Source organism: Rana temporaria, chromosome 9, assembly GCF_905171775.1.
Source record: "Rana temporaria chromosome 9, aRanTem1.1, whole genome shotgun sequence".
Taxonomy (NCBI): Eukaryota; Metazoa; Chordata; class Amphibia; order Anura; family Ranidae; genus Rana; species Rana temporaria.
Window position 1 is genome coordinate 143,510,453 of NC_053497.1, and position 19,026 is coordinate 143,529,478.

The 19,026-nt window shown below is 50.0% G+C and overlaps 1 protein-coding gene and 1 long non-coding RNA gene across 9 annotated transcripts in view; one reads left to right on the forward strand and one right to left on the reverse strand.

Annotated features, from left to right (window-relative positions):
• SH3GLB2 (SH3 domain containing GRB2 like, endophilin B2) overlaps positions 1–10,270 on the forward strand; it is a 149,217-nt gene extending 138,947 nt beyond the window's left edge. For all 8 annotated transcript variants that reach the window (XM_040324692.1, XM_040324695.1, XM_040324698.1 and 5 more), the window contains 2 exons: positions 7,227–7,452; positions 7,538–10,270. In XM_040324692.1, the coding sequence (XP_040180626.1) occupies positions 7,227–7,452; positions 7,538–7,645 (334 nt within the window). In that variant the 3' untranslated portion in view covers positions 7,646–10,270. The remainder of the gene's footprint in view (positions 1–7,226; positions 7,453–7,537) is intronic.
• Positions 10,271–10,319: 49 nt separating this feature from the next.
• LOC120914167 lies at positions 10,320–18,493 on the reverse strand. The gene is made up of 2 exons (XR_005743630.1): positions 18,297–18,493; positions 10,320–10,917 (listed from the first exon to the last, which is right to left on the reverse strand). It is a non-coding gene; the product is annotated as an uncharacterized LOC120914167 (long non-coding RNA).
• Positions 18,494–19,026: the final 533 nt, after the last annotated feature.

A 19,026-nucleotide genomic window follows, 5' to 3' on the forward strand; every position in this document is an offset into this window, starting at 1 on the left:
GATAGGGGGCACTGATAGTTGGCACGGATAGGGGGCACTGAGGCGGCACGGATTGGGCACCGATAGGCGGCACGGATAGTTGGCACGGATGGGCACTGAGGCGGCACGGATAGTTGGCACGGATTGGGCACTGAGGCGGCACGGATAGGGGGCACGGATGGGCCCTGATAGGGGGCACGGATGGGCACTGAGGTGGCACGGATAGGGGGCACTAAGGCGGCACGGATAGGTGGCACGGATGGGCACTGAGGCGGCACGGATAGGGGGCACTGAGGTGGCACGGATAGGGGGCACTGAGGCGGCACGGATAGTTGGCACGGGGGGGGCATGGATAGTCGGCACGGATGGGCACTGAGGCGGCACGGATGGGCACTGAGGCGGCACGGATAGGGGGCACGGATGGGCACTGATGGGTGGCACGGATGGGCACTGATAGTTGGCACGGATGGGTGGCACGGATGGGCACTGATAGGGGGCACGGATAGTCGGCACGGATGGGCACTGAGGCGGCACGGATAGGGGGCACTGAGGCGGCACAGATAGTTGGCACGGGGGGGCACGGATAGTCGGCACGGATGGGCACTGAGGCGGCACGGATGGGCACTGAGGCGGCACGGATAGGTGGCACGGATGGGCACTGAGGCGGCACGGATAGGGGGCACTGAGGCGGCACGGATAGTTGGCACGGATGGGCACTGATAGGGGGCACTGAGGCGGCACGGATAGTTGGCACGGATGGGCACTGAGGCGGCACGGATAGTTGGCACGGATAGTTGGCACGGATGGGCACTGATAGTTGGCACGGATGGGTGGCACGGATGGGCACTGATAGGGGACACGGATGGGCACTGAGGCGGCACGGATGGGCACTGAGGCGGCACGGATGGGCACTGATAGGGGGCACTGATAGTTGGCACGGATGGGCACTGAGGCGGCACGGATGGGCACTGAGGCGGCACGGATGGGCACTGATAGGGGGCACTGATAGTTGGCACGGATGGGCACTGAGGCGGCACGGATTGGGCACCGATAGGCGGCACGGATAGTTGGCACGGATGGGTGGCACGGATAGGGGGCACGGATGGGCACTGAGGCGGCACGGATTGGGCCCCGATAGGCGGCACGGATAGTTGGCACAGATGGGCACTGAGGCGGCACGGATAGTTGGCACAGATGGGCACTGAGGCGGCACGGATAGTTGGCACAGATGGGCACTGAGGCGGCACGGATAGTTGGCACGGATGGGCACTGAGGCGGCACGGATAGTTGGCACGGATGGGTGGCACGGATAGGGGGCACGGATGGGCACTGAGGCGGCACGGATTGGGCACCGATAGGCGGCACGGATAGTTGGCACAGATGGGCACTGAGGCGGCACGGATAGTTGGCACAGATGGGCACTGAGGCGGCACGGATAGTTGGCACGGATGGGCACTGAGGCGGCACGGATAGTTGGCACGGATGGGCACTGAGGTGGCACTAAGGCAGCACGGATAGGCGGCACGGATGGGCACGGATAGGGGGCACTGAGGCGGCACGGATAGTTGGCACGGATAGTTGGCACGGATGGGCACTGATAGTTGGCACGGATGGGTGGCACGGATGGGCACTGATAGGGGACACGGATGGGCACTGAGGCGGCACGGATAGTCGGCACGGATGGGCACTGAGGCGGCACGGATAGGGGGCACTGAGGCGGCACGGATAGTTGGCACGGATGGGCACTGATAGGGGGCACTGAGGCGGCACGGATAGTTGGCACGGATGGGCACTGAGGCGGCACGGATAGTTGGCACGGATGGGCACTGAGGCGGCACGGATAGGTGGCACGGATGGGCACTGAGGCGGCACGGATAGGGGCACTGAGGCGGCACGGATAGTTGGCACGGATGGGCACTGATAGGGGGCACTGAGGCGGCACGGATAGTTGGCACGGATGGGCACTGAGGCGGCACGGATGGGCACTGATAGGGGGCACTGATAGTTGGCACGGATGGGTGGCACGGATAGGGGGCACGGATGGGCACTGAGGCGGCACGGATTGGGCACCGATAGGCGGCACGGATAGTTGGCACAGATGGGCACTGAGGCGGCACGGATAGGGGGCACGGATGGGCACTGAGGCGGCACGGATGGGCACTGAGGCGGCACGGATGGGCACTGAGGCGGCACGGATAGGTGGCACGGATGGGCACTGAGGCGGCACGGATGGGCACTGAGGCGGCACGGATAGGTGGCACGGATGGGCACTGAGGCGGCACGGATAGGGGGCACTGAGGCGGCACGGATAGTTGGCACGGATGGGCACTGATAGGGGGCACTGAGGCGGCACGGATAGTTGGCACGGATGGGCACTGAGGCGGCACGGATAGGTGGCACGGATGGGCACTGAGGCGGCACGGATAGTTGGCACGGATGGGCACTGATAGTTGGCACGGATGGGCACTGATAGGGGGCACTGATAGTTGGCACGGATGGGCACTGAGGCGGCACGGATTGGGCACCGATAGGCGGCACGGATAGTTGGCACGGATGGGCACTGAGGCGGCACGGATAGTTGGCACGGATTGGGCACTGAGGCGGCACGGATAGGGGGCACGGATGGGCACTGAGGCGGCACGGATGGGCACTGATAGGGGGCACTGATAGTTGGCACGGATGGGTGGCACGGATAGGGGGCACGGATGGGCACTGAGGCGGCACGGATAGTTGGCACAGATGGGCACTGAGGCGGCACGGATAGTTGGCACGGATGGGCACTGAGGTGGCACGGATAGTTGGCACGGATGGGCACTGAGGTGGCACGGATAGGTGGCACGGATGGGCACTGAGGCGGCACGGATAGGGGGCACTGAGGTGGCACGGATAGGGGGCACTGAGGCGGCACGGATAGTTGGCACGGGGGGGCACGGATAGTCGGCACGGATGGGCACTGAGGCGGCACGGATGGGCACTGAGGCGGCACGGATAGGGGGCACGGATAGTTGGCACGGATGGGTGGCACGGATGGGCACTGATGGGTGGCACGGATGGGCACTGATAGTTGGCACGGATGGGTGGCACGGATGGGCACTGATGGGGGACACGGATGGGCACTGAGGCGGCACGGATAGGGGGCACTGAGGCGGCACGGATAGGGGGCACTGAGGCGGCACGGATAGGTGGCACGGAGGCGGCACGGATAGGGGGCACTGAGGCGGCACGGATAGGTGGCACGGATAGGGGGCACTGAGGCGGCACGGATAGTTGGCACGGATGGGCACTGAGGCGGCACGGATAGGGGGCACTGAGGCGGCACGGATAGTTGGCACGGATGGGCACTGAGGCGGCACGGATAGGTGGCACGGATGGGCACTGAGGCGGCACGGATAGTTGGCACGGATAGTTGGCACGGATGGGCACTGATAGGTGGCACGGATGGGCACTGATGGGTGGCACGGATGGGCACTGATAGTTGGCACGGATGGGTGGCACGGATGGGCACTGATAGGGGACACGGATGGGCACTGAGGCGGCACGGATGGGCACTGAGGCGGCACGGATAGGGGGCACGGATAGGGGGCACGGATGGGCCCTGATAGGGGGCACGGATGGGGGGCACGGATGGGCACTGAGGTGGCACGGATAGGGGGCACTGAGGCGGCACGGATAGGGGGCACTGAGGCGGCACGGATAGTTGGCACGGGGGGGGCACGGATAGTCGGCACGGATGGGCACTGAGGCGGCACGGATAGGGGGCACGGATGGGCACTGAGGCGGCACGGATGGGCACTGATAGTTGGCACGGATGGGTGGCACGGATGGGCACTGATAGGGGACACGGATGGGCACTGAGGCGGCACGGATAGTCGGCACGGATGGGCACTGAGGCGGCACGGATGGGCACTGAGGTGGCACGGATAGGGGGCACTGAGGCGGCACGGATAGTTGGCACGGGGGGGCACGGATAGTCGGCACGGATGGGCACTGAGGCGGCACGGATAGGGGGCACGGATAGTTGGCACGGATGGGTGGCACGGATGGGCACTGATGGGTGGCACGGATGGGCACTAATAGGGGACACGGATGGGCACTGAGGCGGCACGGATAGGGGGCACTGAGGCGGCACGGATAGTCGGCACGGATGGGCACTGAGGCGGCACGGATGGGCACTGAGGCGGCACGGATAGGTGGCACGGATGGGCACTGAGGCGGCACGGATAGGGGGCACTGAGGCGGCACGGATAGGTGGCACGGATAGGGGGCACTGAGGCGGCACGGATAGTTGGCACGGATGGGCACTGATAGGGGGCACTGAGGCAGCACGGATAGTTGGCACGGATGGGCACTGAGGCGGCACGGATAGGGGGCACTGAGGCGGCACGGATAGGTGGCACGGATAGGGGGCACTGAGGCGGCACGGATAGTTGGCACGGATGGGCACTGAGGCGGCACGGATAGGGGGCACGGATAGTTGGCACGGATGGGTGGCACGGATGGGCACTGATGGGTGGCACGGATGGGCACTAATAGGGGACACGGATGGGCACTGAGGCGGCACGGATAGGGGGCACTGAGGCGGCACGGATAGTCGGCACGGATGGGCACTGAGGCGGCACGGATGGGCACTGAGGCGGCACGGATAGGTGGCACGGATGGGCACTGAGGCGGCACGGATAGGGGGCACTGAGGCGGCACGGATAGGTGGCACGGATAGGGGGCACTGAGGCGGCACGGATAGTTGGCACGGATGGGCACTGATAGGGGGCACTGAGGCAGCACGGATAGGGGGCACGGATGGGCACTGAGGCGGCACGAATAGTTGGCACAGATGGGCACTGAGGCGGCACGGATAGTTGGCACTGAGGCAGCACGGATAGGTGGCACGGATAGTTGGCACGGATGGGCACGGATAGGGGGCACTGAGGCGGCACGGATGGGCACTGAGGCGGCACGGATAGTTGGCACGGATGGGTGGCACGAATGGGCACTGAGGTGGCACGGAGTCGGCACGGATAGGTGGCACGGATGGGCACTGATAGGGGGCACGGATTGGGCACTGATAGGCGGCACTAACGTACTAATGTATGTGTTTTACTAATGCCTGCCAATCGGTGATGCTCATTGTGGGCACTGATTGGCATCCGTTATTTGTGATTGTCATCCCTGGTGGTCCAGTGTGGGCTGTGCTGATAATCGATCAGCACCAACCCCCCTGTCAGAGGAGCAGCCGATCAGCTCTCCTCTACTCGTGTCTGACAGACGCGAGTGAGGAAAAGCCAATTACCGGCTTTTCCTGTTTACCACGTGATCAGCCATGTCCAATCACAGCTGATCATGATGTAGAGAGTCTCCATCAGAAACTCTTTTTAAAGGATCACTAAAGGAATTTTTTTTTTTTTTTTAGCTAAATAGCTTCCTTTACCTTACTGCAGTACTGGTTTCATGTCCTCATTGTTCGTTTTTGCTTTGAAGTGGCTGTAATTCTGCTCTGATCTCCAGACTTCCTGGTTGTCTGTTTCCTTATAACCATGGTACTGGGAGCTTTTCACTGTAGGTCTAAGCTGTCATTACTGTGTGTCTAAAACTTAACAGAACTAATCAGATTCATTTTAAAAACAAAACACTGCCCTGGATTTGTTTGTTTTTGTTCTGTGTGTCTCTTTACTTCACAGGAACATGAAAACAGTTTAAAAGTGAAACTAACCTACAGGCACATTATATGATATGATTACAAATAGATTAAAAATCATTTTAAAAGGAATCAGTTGACTATACCCTGTAAACAGAGACATAAAAGTTATTTCAGCAAAAACCTTTTTTTTCCTTTAGTGACCCTTTAATTAGATTGGTGTTGTGGGGTGACAGACTGACACCCTGCAACAACGATGGCCGCGATGCGCGCCTCAATATCCTGAGGACATCATATGATGTTCACTCAGGATATTGAAACCACGTTGCCGACGTCTTTTTGCATAAGGCGGGGTGGCAAGTGGTTAATAGACGATCAAGGGGGTTACCTTTCTGCATGCTATTTAAACTAATTGCGGTGCTAGTATGTTAGCAAAGGTCTTATAGTAGGGGATTGGAAATCCATTAGGCCCACATTTCTGGGGTTTTAAATCTCAGATGATTACCTGTCATGTTTAAAGCGGGAGTTCACCCATAAATGTTTTTTTCCCCTTAGAGTGATGCTCATTTAGTCAAGGGGAATCGGGTAGTTGTTTTAAAATCCGAGCATTACTTACCGTTGTAGAGAGCGATCTTCTCCGCCACTTCCGCATATGGTCTTCGGGTGCGGGCGTTCCTTCTTGATTGACAGGCTTCCGACGGTCGCATCTATCGCGTCACAAGTAGCCGAAAGAAGCCGAACGTCGGTGCGGCTCTATACTGCGCCTGCGCACCGACGTTGGGCTACTTTCGGAAAATCGTGACGCGATAGATACGACCGTCGGAAGCCTGTCGGAAGACTGTGAATGAAGAAGGAACGCCCAGTCCCGGAGCCCATACCAGGAAGTGGCGGAGAAGATCGCTCTCTACAACGGTAAATACTGCTTGGATTTTAAAACAACTAGCCGATTCCCCTAGACTAAATGAGCATCACTCTAAGGGTAAAAATAGCAATTTACCGGTGAACCTCCACTTTAAGCCGTGAATATGGGGGGAAGCTGTTTTTTGCTGTCATTTGTGAACCAATAATAATAAGGCTGCATTCACACCTAAGTGTTTCAAAGTTGCGTGTTATTACTGCGATTTTTTACAGGTCACCAATGTAAAAAGCAGAAAAACGCCTGGAATCTGCCCCAAAGGAGCTCAGGCATTTTGCTTCAGGTGACAAAATGCTCAGATGTGAACAAGGCCATTGAAATGAATGGGATTTTTGCTTGTTAAGCGTTTTTAAAGGTATTTTACGAGCTAAAAACACTCCGGTGTGAATGCAGTCTCAAGATATTGGACTCTCAGATTGTTTTGTACACTTGGATTTCAAAATCTGGACCCCTTAGGAGTACCATGCTGTTGGAGAGAGCTGCCTCACCACGGGGGTGTGTTTGTGCAGCAGCTGCAGGAGAAGGGGCATGTTCTACCTAAAAACAGATGGGCATACACTGTGAAATTCTCCTTCCCTCTCCTCTCTAGAAAATGGAGATATTTGCACCAGTTTACAGGTTTTCAAGTCTGTGCAGAAAGTGCTTTCTCTGTCCTTGTCTTTTTACAAGCCACCTTACCTCAATGTCTTTATTCTGCAGATTTCCATCTACATTTGTGGGCAATGCAGATGGCATGTCGCCACCTCTCAGCACCTCACCACCAGCTGCCACTCTGCCGCTGCTCCAAGCTGTGAGTCCCAATCCTGCAGACGGAACCCTAAACCCATCAGAGGTGAAGCCACCTTCCAGTGGTACACGTAAAGCCAAGGTTCTGTATGATTACGAGGCAGCAGACAGCAGTGAGCTGGCGCTCAAGGCAGATGAGGTAAGCTAAGGAAAACTGTAGGTTGCATTACATTACAAGACCTTTTCCTTGTATACATTACCAGTTCCTTTTGTTCTCTTTTCAGTTAATTACCGTTTATAGCCTCCCTGGCATGGACCCAGACTGGCTCATTGGAGAACGAGGGAACAAGAAAGGAAAAGTACCAGTTACCTACCTGGAGCTCCTCAGCTAGACTAGAGTTTTACAGATGTGCAGAATCTCTCAACAAGCCAATTGCTCCTAGGGGCCGACTCATTGCTCCGAGGCTGCTGCTGCTTCAAATCCCAGTTCATCTGTCGTTGCAAGTTCCCTTTTTCACACACAGCCCTTCTTGTAACTGATCAGCCTCCAGTTTTAATGACTGAGCAGCACAGATGTAAGTTAACTGCCTCACACTGTGCATTACTAAACTTTAGTCTGCTGTTCAGGGAACTGTTCACCTTTCATGACCAAACTGGCTTGTGCTAAAGTCCCAGAAGTCAAATCTCCCAAAGCGCATTTCCAATGAGGCCGCAAGCCAAGATGGCAGCAGCTTCCACAGTGCTGAGTCATTGGTGGTTAATGAGTCCCAACATTTTGTTATTTAGTCAGGGTGGAGTTCTGTACATTTTAGTTCCTACTACTATAAAAAAAAATCTCTTTGTGGGGCATGTTTGGTTTTCAGAATTTTCTTCTAGTATAAAAAGGAAAAAAAATCACTTTAGCACCACTATGCAGAGAGAATGTATCTGACGGGAAATATTCTGTGACTTTCTTAGTCCCTTTTAGAGCCAAGCCATCTTTGTACACATTCCTTTGTATCAATAGTTCCCCTCTGCCCCCCCCCCCCCCAGCTTTTTATAGAGATAACTGCCGACTGGAATACATATTGTGTTCCTTTCAAATAAGATGTATATCCTGCAAACAAAAAGTATATAATAGTCAAAATGACTTCTGTACCTGGGTGCAGTCCTTGGATACTCTTTAATGAGGACATGTCAAATTGAAAAAGAGATGATGTTGGAAGAGTTATGTCATATATATTTGATATACATAGCTTGTTATCTACCCCTTATTGTTCAGGTAGGTTTACTCACCATCTACCATTATGAATGGGAAATGGCGTCATATTTTTCTAGGAGTTATGCTTTCTGTTTTTACTTCATTACAGAAGATTCTTATAGGCTTTGAGGGAACTAGCGAAGCTTCCTGGGCCATTCTAATAAATTGGCACGTGCCACATTAACAAAGTTGCTGGACCTGATTTAGATCTCTCTGCACTACTCAGATTGGAGCAGTTTCCAATATAGAATGTGATGTGAAGTGTTCGTGGGTAAGCTGGCAGACCGCTCTCTGCCTTTGCAGTGAACACATTACATAGAGAAAGCCCCTGGCTGTTACTCCCAGCAAATGCAGGTTAACAGTCTTCATCCTCCCTCTCAGCTGGGGGGGGGGGGCAAATTATGGTAGGCATAGGGAGCTAGAGTAAGCGGCTGCTTATGATCGTCTGGCACAGAAAAACAAAACCGATCACACCTAAACGACGACAGAGCTTGTCCCCTTCATTCACAAGAGTAGTGCAGACTTTATGCCTGTGCCACTCGTTCCTCATTATTTCCCCCCCTTTTGATTTTTTTAAACAGTAAGACTTGGCCTTAAAAGAAAAGAAAATCTAGTATTTATCTACTGTCTGTGTGGATACTTTTCTAGTATAATGGAACATTTTCTTCTAGCAAAAGTAATTAAACTTTTTCTTACTGCCCTCTCTCTCTCTATATATATATCAGACTTGCTGAAACTGTACCTTCCTGTGTGACAAACATGGGGCAGTATCTGTGCTGCATGGATAGTCTTGGCAATATGGACACTGCACTCTAAACTGAATCAGTCAATTGTCGTTCCTATGAACAAATAAAGCTAGGGCAGCTTATGCCTCCGAATATTTGGGGTTATAAAGAGTTTTTTTGGGATATTTTCTATTTTTACCATAGTCTGAATGGACTATAAAAAAAATATTTTCTCTATATTCCCCTTTACTTTATTTGGTATTTAGAGTGAACACAGCCTCACTGAGCTCAGTTAACACTCCCCTCCTTTAGTAAGGCATCACCTCTACATATCATTACTGGGATGAATAAAAACAGAAGACACACCTCATCCTAGTGACCAGCCTACCTTTCCCCTCCCCGTAGCATCCCTACAAAATGACAGGTCCTCGTTAAAGTGCTCCTAATCTCTGTTTTTTAAATCTTAAGCATACTATAATTTTCTTTCAAAGTTTATATCCTATTATAGGAACAAGGCTGTATAGATTGGATTCTTTGGTCCAATGACATGTACTCTGCCTATGAGGAACAGAATGCATTCATTGAAATAGTTTGTTTTTGAACAAATCTTGTTGCCAGTAGCAACAATATTCATCCTTTCAATCTCCCATACACCACAAGAATGTCAGAATCTTATTGGATCATGTGAGTTGCAAGGACAGTTCTTTCCTCACACACTTGGTGAGAAGCCCCACTATGATCAGTTGAGTTCTATTTTCTCATCTTCCTACACTGGTCTCCAGCTCTGAAAGTGCTTTGTTACTGCAACACAAAATGGCTACTGTACTGTCCCCTCCCCCTCCTCCCACTAGGGGCCGGACTCTCTCCAGCAATTCTGGGTCTGCTGTTATGTTCCCGACTTTTCTAACAAGGTGCAGGTAAACCAAAAGGCCCACTGCTTCACACATATGTAATGATTTTTCTTTTATTCTTGTGTGTTAATTTATTGCCTGTCTGCATTTTACTGTCTGTGTTTGATTAGATATATTAATAAATTAAGTCATTCCTGCATACAAGGCCTGTGTGACTTTTCCCTCAGCAAAGACTGCTCAGAATGCAACATGTTATCAAGTTTCTTTTACTTTCAGTATAAATAGGATGTCAAAAATACAAGCCGTCTTCAAGGAAAAAAACAAACCATCATACAAAAAGAAAAATGAAGGGCGGCACAGTGGGCATGGTGGTGTCAAGCTCTGCATGCAATGACACCACCATGAGGCAGTTTAGTCTCCTGTAAGGGCCGTGCAACACATCAACCAAACCATTTCCTCATCTCTGACTACAGCAATTCAAAATCAGATTGGTTGCTTTGTTACTTAAATCTGCACTGCCTATGCTTGTATACATGATGAATATGTGGCATTTTAAAAAGATACTTTCTGGTCTTCTTGGTTAACAAACCTGTATCAAAACAATGGTCGGTGGTCTCTTGGTGGTAGCAGTCTAATGGTTGGTTGTGGTCCATGGACTTGGTCAATGAGATTATGTACATTCTTCAATCAGTCCCCAATAGTTCCTATCTCTGTACATGTCGTATAAAAATGCTTGGAGCAGCTGAATTTTTGGCTCCTGGGCTTCAAGAGCTACCTTTTTGGCCAGCTGCAGGAGAGGAAGGGATGCCACATCGCATGTACCATGATAGGCTGGAGACCAGAGTGCTCTGAAATGAGAGAATGGATGATTAGAGATCCATATTATACAGCTGTATGAATGGTCATTCCTAGAGCTTTACACACAATCACTGGGGTATTAGCTTCTGCTAGGAGGATGCACAGAACGTGAAGAGCCAGGGTTAGGCGACATTAACCTCTTCCCGTATGCGGCCTCAAAGAAGTGGGTTTTTCTCCGTGAGGCCACATATACAGGTGCAGCTCATAACATCAGAATATTCTCAAAGTAAATTTATTTCATTTTAATGATTGTGGCTTTAAAGCTAGTGAAACCTCAAATTCTGTATCCTCTAGAGAATTTGAATATTGCATAAGACCATTAAAAAAAAAGTATAGTATGCACTCAATACTTGGTCGGGGCTCCTTTTTGCATGAATTGCTACATGAATGCAGTGTGGCATGGAGGTGATCAGCCTGTGGCACTGTTGAGGTGTTATGGAAGCCCAGGTTTCTTTTATAGTGGCCTTCACAGCTCATCTGCATTGTTGGGTCTGCTGTCTCATCTTCCCCTTGACAATACCCCACAAATTCTCAACAGGGTTTAGGTCAGGCGAGTTTGCTGGCCAATTAAGCACAGTGATACCAGGATCATTAAGGCCGGGTTCACACTGGCACGACAAACGCTCCGACATTGGGAGCCCCGGAGCTGCTTAGTAAATCTGTGTAGCGCGTTTCATTTTGGACACCTTTTCAGGTGTATGGGAACGATGTACCCCATACTCATTCACATAGGGTGGGGGGCCAGGATCTGGGGGCCCCAGATTCCGATAAGCCCGCAGACTCTGACAGCCACTGAGCAAGGGTTGTTGGGACAAAGCCCTTGTCCTCATCAAAATCACCCCCCCCCCCCCCCATGTTGAGGGCATGTGGCCTGGTACGGTTCAGAAAGGGGGGGTGGGGTGCTCACTCGTCCACCCCCAATGATGTTTTTTTTCGGGCGTAGGGGGTTCCCCTTAAAATCCATACCAGACTGAAAAGCCTGGTATGCTCTTGGAGGGGGAACCCATGCCGTTTTTTCAAATTTGGCATGGATTTCCCCCTAAAGATGCATACCAGACACAGTGCCTGGCATTGTCGGGATCAAAGTCAGATCCCTGTTCATTGAAGTCGGACGCATGTTGGACTTCAAGTCGCAGGGCAAAGTCAGATCCAAAGTAGTACGACTGTTGTGTCGTACCAGTGTGAACGCGGCCTAAACCAGGTATTGGTACATTTGGCAGTGTGGGCAGGTGCTGTAAAATGAAATCAGCATCTCCGTAAAGCTGGTCAGCAGAGGGAAGTATGAAGTGCTCTAGAATTTCCTGGTAGAGAGCTGTGCTGACTTTGGACTTGACAAAACACAGAGGACCAACACCAGCAGATGACATGGCTCCCCTAAACTGTTACTGACTGTGGAAAATGTTGCATTTAATGGAGGAAGAGTTGAGAGGCACAGAATCCAAGTTGCATGAAGTCCAGTGTGAAGTTTTCAGTCAGTGATGATTTGGGAAGCTATGTCATCTGCTGGTGTTGGTCCTCTGTGTTTTATCATGTCCTAAGTCAGCCCAGCTCTCTACCAGGAAATTTCTAGAGCACTTCATGCTTCCCTCTGCTGACCATCTTTATGGAGATGCTGATTTAATTTTCCAGCAGGACTTGGCACCTGTCCACACTGCCAAAAGTACCAGTACCTGGTTTAATGGTCATGGTACCACTGTGCTTGATTGGCAGCACACTTGCCTGACCTAAACCCCATAGAGAATCTGTGGGGTATTGTCAAGAAGAAGATGAGAGACACCAGACCCAACAATGCAGATGAGCTGAAGGCCTCTATCAGACAAAAAACAAATAAAATCAAGCGCTCACCAAAATGAAATGAAGGAGATAAAAATACACGCTTAAAGAGGGGAAGGGTGGAATGGTGAAACTCATGTAATGGCTGAAAGTTTAAAAAATGAAATGAAAAAAGGGGAGGATTTTAGGAATGGGGCAGTGATCAAATTCAGCTGTTCATGAGAGATTTGTTAAAAATATAATCAAAATTAGAAAATTAAAATTATTTGTGATAAAAGTCCAGTCCATAGAAAAGTTTGTGGAGCAGTAACACAAGTTATATTAGATTTGATATACACTCTTGCTTGGAGGGCTGCCAGCTGTCAAGAAGAAGCAATTCTGGAACAACAACAAGAGAAACAACAAGAGAAACAAAAAGCGGCGCCCTCTAAGCGTAGTATGTAGTTTAATAAAAAGGACAAACAACAACAATTCTTATGAGGGGTTACTCACAAGGATACAGGGGATACAGGTATTGAAATACTGGTGTCATCTGTGGCTGGCATCTGGAGTGCATAGACTCTGCTGGGAAGATCTTCTTACAGGCTTCAGGCAGCGTGATGTTTAATCCACACAGTAAGGGCCGAGTGCGGTGTCTCTGGAGGTCCCTAGATGGTATCACAGCGCTGGTACGGGGGGAGGCAGGCAGGAACGCCACATTCGGCGCGGTGGAACGCAGCCGTGGAGCGCAAACGGCAGAGCGTCACTTCCGGATACAGTCTCAGGGCAGTATCAAAGCAACCTGGGCTTCTATAACTCCTCAGCAGTGCCACAGGCTGATCACCTCCATGCCACACTGCATTGATGCTGTAATTCACGCAAAAGGAGTCCCAACCAAGTATTGAGTGCCTACTACACTGTACATGGAGATACTTTTTCTGTATTAAAAATCCTTTTTTTTTATTGGTCTTGTGTATTATTCAAATTTTCTGAGATACAGAATTTGGGGTTTTCACTAGCGGTAAGCCATATTCATCAAAATTAAAAGAAAGAAATGCTTGAAATATATTACTCTGTGTGTAACGCATGTACACAAAATAGGGGTTTTGCTTTTTTAACTGAATTACTGAAATAAATGACCTTTTTACATTTTATGAGATGCACCTCTATGTGTACCTGTCTTTGTACTGGGAAAGTACTGTGCTGCACGCTCCCAGGACAGAGACTGGGCTCTCGCTCCTGGTTTCCCAATTGCTACTCTCATGGCCTCAGGACTCACCTTGCAGCCATCCGTGTTTTCTCTCTCTCACTTCTGAATGGAAAGAAATCTAAATGGGGGAGATTTACTATATCTGAAGCATTTACTGTAGAATTTGGTGTAGCTGTGCATGGTAGCCAATCAGCTTCTATATTCAGCTTGTTAGCTTTCAGGTTTGACTGTCAAAGCTTCAGTGAAGTAGTTACTTTGCACATCTGCACCAAATTCTGCGCACTCCAGTTTTAAATCTTCCCTGTGTATATTTTGCTCCTTATGTAAACAAACAAATGTATGTAAAAAAACGGAGTTAGACTTACCAGTAACTTTTTTTTAGGAGTCTTCCAGGACAGCCTCTGAGACATAGGGCTCCCCCTGACAGGAAACACATTCGCCCAAGACCTTGAAAAGGAAGTAAACCCTCAGGGACAAGTTAAACCCACAGGTAAGCCTAGATTGAGGCTTACCTGTAGGTGCTTGCAATATCTCCGAGACCTACAAAATCTCAGAGATATTTGCAATTTCCCCGAGCGACGACTTCAGCAGCGCATGCGCCGTCTTGAAAGAGTACACTATGGGGTCATGCCATGAAAGGCGGCTCCCGTTGGGTCTGCTGTCTTATCTTCCCCTTGACAATACCCCACAAATTCTCAACAGTGTTTAGGTTTAGGCGAGTTTGCTAGCCAATAAAGCACAGTGATTCCATGAGCATTAAGGCCGGGTTCACACTGGTACAACAAACGCTCCGACATTGATAAGCCAGACATTGACCTCAAGATAAGCCAAAAGGCTTCTTCTAAAGTCTATTAAATGAAAACTTCCTTCCTCACCAACCTCTGAGGGGCAATAAAATGTTGGCAGAATGATATCTTGCGTTCTATGAAGCGAGGACACTTTGGGGAGAAAACCTGGGTCTGTTTTGAGCACAACCCTATCCTCCAACATGTACAAAACGGGTCTCGAATTGAGAGCGACTGCAATTCACTCACCCTTCTAGCAGAGGTGATTTGTGACCAAAAATACTGTCTTTGAGACTACCCACTTAACCTCTGATTTCTGCAGGGGTTCAAAGGGACTGCCTGTATGCGCCCTGAGGACCAAAGACAGATCCCAGGCCCGAACCCTCACTGGCCTGAATCAATCTTGCTGCAGGGAGACCTGAAGAAATACACTCAAGGCGGTGGGGGGCCTGCACCTTTAGCGTGCTGATAGAGAGGCCTAATTCTACACCCGCCTGGTTTGCTCTAGGGCCATAGGGTAAGGATCACATGTCAGGGTCACTATATTTTTGGATAGGATTTAAAAAAATATATATATATATTTTTTTTATTTGGTATCTGTTGTTTTTTTTTTTTTTATCTAAAACATACTAAGGATGCACTATTGTTTCTGGGCTGTACTAGGGGTAAAACAACAAATAACATACACATACAGTGCATCAGGAAAGTATTCACGGTGCTTCACTTTTCCCACATTTTGTTATGTTACAACCTTAGGCCAGTTACACACGAGGTGGACTCCGTCGCTACGAAGTCTGCCTGCTCCCGCCAGCTCAGCGGGAGATGAGTCCGCAGATCTTCGCTGAGCTGGCGGATGACAAGCTCCTCTCTGTTCACTGAGGGGCTTGTGCAGCGCCGCTGATTTCTATGGAGCGATCTGATGAAATGTTTTCATCTGATCTCACCCAATCCGATATGGGCGGATATATGGACGTATCGCCATACGTCTGATTTTATCGGCTCGAGTCTGATGTCAGCGGACATGTCTCCGCTGGCATCCGACGCTCCATAGGACTGCATGGAGTGGCCGTTCAGGTCCGCCGTCAAAACTGACAGCCGGGCCTGAACCGTCCATCCGTGTGAAAGGGGCCTTATTCAAAAATCAAATTCATTATTTTCCTCAAATTCTACAAACAGTACCCCCATAATGACAATGGGAAAGAAGTTCGAAATCTTTGCAAATGTATTAAAAATAAAATACGTAAGAAAAATCCCATGTACATAAAAATTCACAGCCTTTGCTCAATACTTTGTTGAATCACCTTTACCACCAATCACAGCCTCAAATGTTTTGGAGTATGATGCTACAAGCTTGGGCAGTTTCTCACATTCTTCTTTGCAGGACCTCTCAAGCTCCATAAGGTTGGATGGGGCGCGTCGGTGCACAGATTTTTTTCAGCTCTCTCCAGAGATGTTTAAGTCTGGGCGGCCACTCAAAGACATTCACCGAGTTGTCCCATAGCCACTTCTTTGTTATCTTGGCTGTGTGCTTAAAGGAGTTGTAAAGGTAAATGTTTTTTCACCTTAATGCATCCTATGCATTAAGGTGAAAAAACAATACCCCCCCAGCCCCCGTTATGCTTACCTGAACCCTTGAAAGTCCCGCGCTCGTCCCTGACATCCTCTTTGCCGCTCAGCCTGGCCGTTGATTGGCTACACTGGATGGATTGAAAGCAGCGCAGACATAGGCTTGCACTGCCGTCAAACACATCCAATGATGCGTGGGGGCGGGGCCAAGTGATACAGTGAGTGGCAAAAGCCGCATCACGGCAGCGCGCCCACAGGAACTCAACACCATGCGAGCTTGCATTAAGGTGTTGAGTAATTGCGGGGGGGGGGGGTTCGGGGGAGCCGAGACAGCCGCCGAGGGACCCCAGAAGACCAGGTTCGGGGCCACTCTGTGCAAAACGAGCTGCACAGTGGAGGCAAGTATAACATGTTTGTTATTTAAAAAAAAAAAAAATACATTTTTAAGGTCGTTGTCCTGTTGGAAGATGAACTTTTGCCCCAGAGTGCTCTGGAGCAGGTTTTCACCAAGGATGTCTCTGTACATTGCTGCATTCATCTTTTCCATGATCCTAACTAGTCTCCCAGCTCCTGCTGCTGGAAAACAACTCCACAGCATGATGCTGCCGCCACCACCATGCTTCACTGTAGGGATGGTATTGGCCGGGTGATGAGCGGTGCCTGGTTTCCTCCAGACATGACCCTTGCCATTCATGCCAAAAAGTTCAATCTGTTTCATCAGACCAGAAAATATTGTTTCCCATGGTCTGAGAGTTCTTCAGGTGCCCTTTGGCAAACTCTGGGTGGGCTGTCATGTGCCTTTTACTGAGTGGCTTCTGTCTGGCCACTCTACCATACAGGCCTGATTGTTTGGAGTGCTGCAGAGATGGTTGTTCTTCTGGAAGGTTCTCCTCTCTCCACAGAGAAATGCTGGAGCTCTGTAAGAGTGACCATAGGGTTCTTGGTCACCTCCCTGACTAAGGCCCTTCTCCCTCCCCCATCGCTCAGTTTGGCTGGGGAGACCCACTCTAGGAAGAGTCCTGGTGCTTCCAAACTTCTTCCATTTATAGATGATGGGGGCCATTGTGCTCATTGGAACCTTCAAATGCTGCAGTCATTTTTCTGTACCCTTCCCCAGACCTGTGCCTCTATACAATCCTGTCTTGGAGGTCTACAGACAATTCCTTTGACTTCATGGTTTGTTCTCCAACATGCCCTGTTAACTGTGAGATCTTATATAGACAGGCGTGTGCCTTTTCAAATCATGTCCAATCCGCTGAATTTACCACAGGTGGACTCCAATCAAGTTGTAAAACATCTCAAGCATAATCAGTGGACACAGGATGCACCTGAGCTCAATTTTGAGTGTCATGGCAAAGACTGTGAATACTTAGACCCCTTTCACACTGGGGCGTTTTTCAGGCACTTTTTTGGGGCCAAACATAGCACCTGTAAAGCACCTGAAAAACGGCTCCCCTGCAGTCTCAGTGTGAAAGCCCAAGTGCTTTCCCACTGAGGCGATGCGCTGGCAGGGTGTTTAAAAAAAAAAGTCCTGCAAGCAGCATCTTTGGAGCAGTGAAAGAGCGGTGTATACACTGCTCCTGCCCATTGAAATTAATAGGCACCACTGCCGAAGCGCCTGCAAAGCATTTCAGCAGCGGTGCTACACAGGTGCATTGTTACCTTTGTCGGCCGCTAGCGTGGGTTAAAAGAGCCCAGCTAGCGGCCGACTAGCACTGCTAAAATGACGGTAAAGCGCCGCTAAAACTAGCAGCGTTTTACTAGCAGCGCCCACCTGCTTCAGTGTGAAAGCAGCCTTATGTACATGTGATTTATTTATATATACATTTGCAAAGATTTCAAACAAAACTTCTTTTGTGCTGTCATTATGGGGCATTGTTTGTAGAATTTTGAAGCAAGTTATAAATTTAATACATTTTTAAATAAGGCTGAAACATAACAAAATGTGGAAAAAGTGAAGAGCTGTGTTGACTTTCTGGATGCACTGTATGTCAAACCGAGGTCTCCCAAATATCAGCTTATTATCAAACACAATTCATTTATGTACTATGCATACCAGTTCAGAGGCGAGCTCCTGCTTCATGCGTTCTTTGTCTCTGGGGTGGACTGACGGATGACGAAGATAACGCAAGGCTTGTGACATGAACAGGTAGAAACAGTTCTCAATGATAAATAGAAGAGGCCTGGTGGAAACAACAAGCAAAACTTAAAGGAGTTGTAAAGGATTTTTTTTTTGCCTAAAATGAATGTCTGCAAGGTAGACAGACAGAATAGTGGAATGATTCTGTTAAAAAACGAGTAAATACCTATTACATTCCTTCATCTATATCACCTCCGGCATTCTAGTTTCTGTTTCTGTTCTTCTTAAGTCTTGACAAGTAGGTTTTGTTCCCTGTTTACAGGAGAGGACTAGGCAAAAACATGTTAAATACATGTTACATTAACAGAGTTGAACAGCCCCGCCCAGGGGGGCGGTCCCTCCAGACATAACCCTCCTCACTGCAGCTTGCAGCCTCAGTTCGTAACAAGCAGTACAAACCTAAAAAGGAGGGGTGGGAGCTGTATCCGTCCATGGACGTCAGAGAAAAGGATTTTACGGTGAGTACAAAAAATCCTATTTTCTCTTATCGTCCATGGATGGACACAGCTCCTTAAGTCTTGACAAGTGGGACGTCCCCAAGCAGTGTCAAAACGAGGGGTGGGAAATATATCAATAAAACCAATTTTAACTTCACCCAAAACAAGCAGAGCTCCTCAAACGGAGGAGATGCAACTTCAAACGGCCG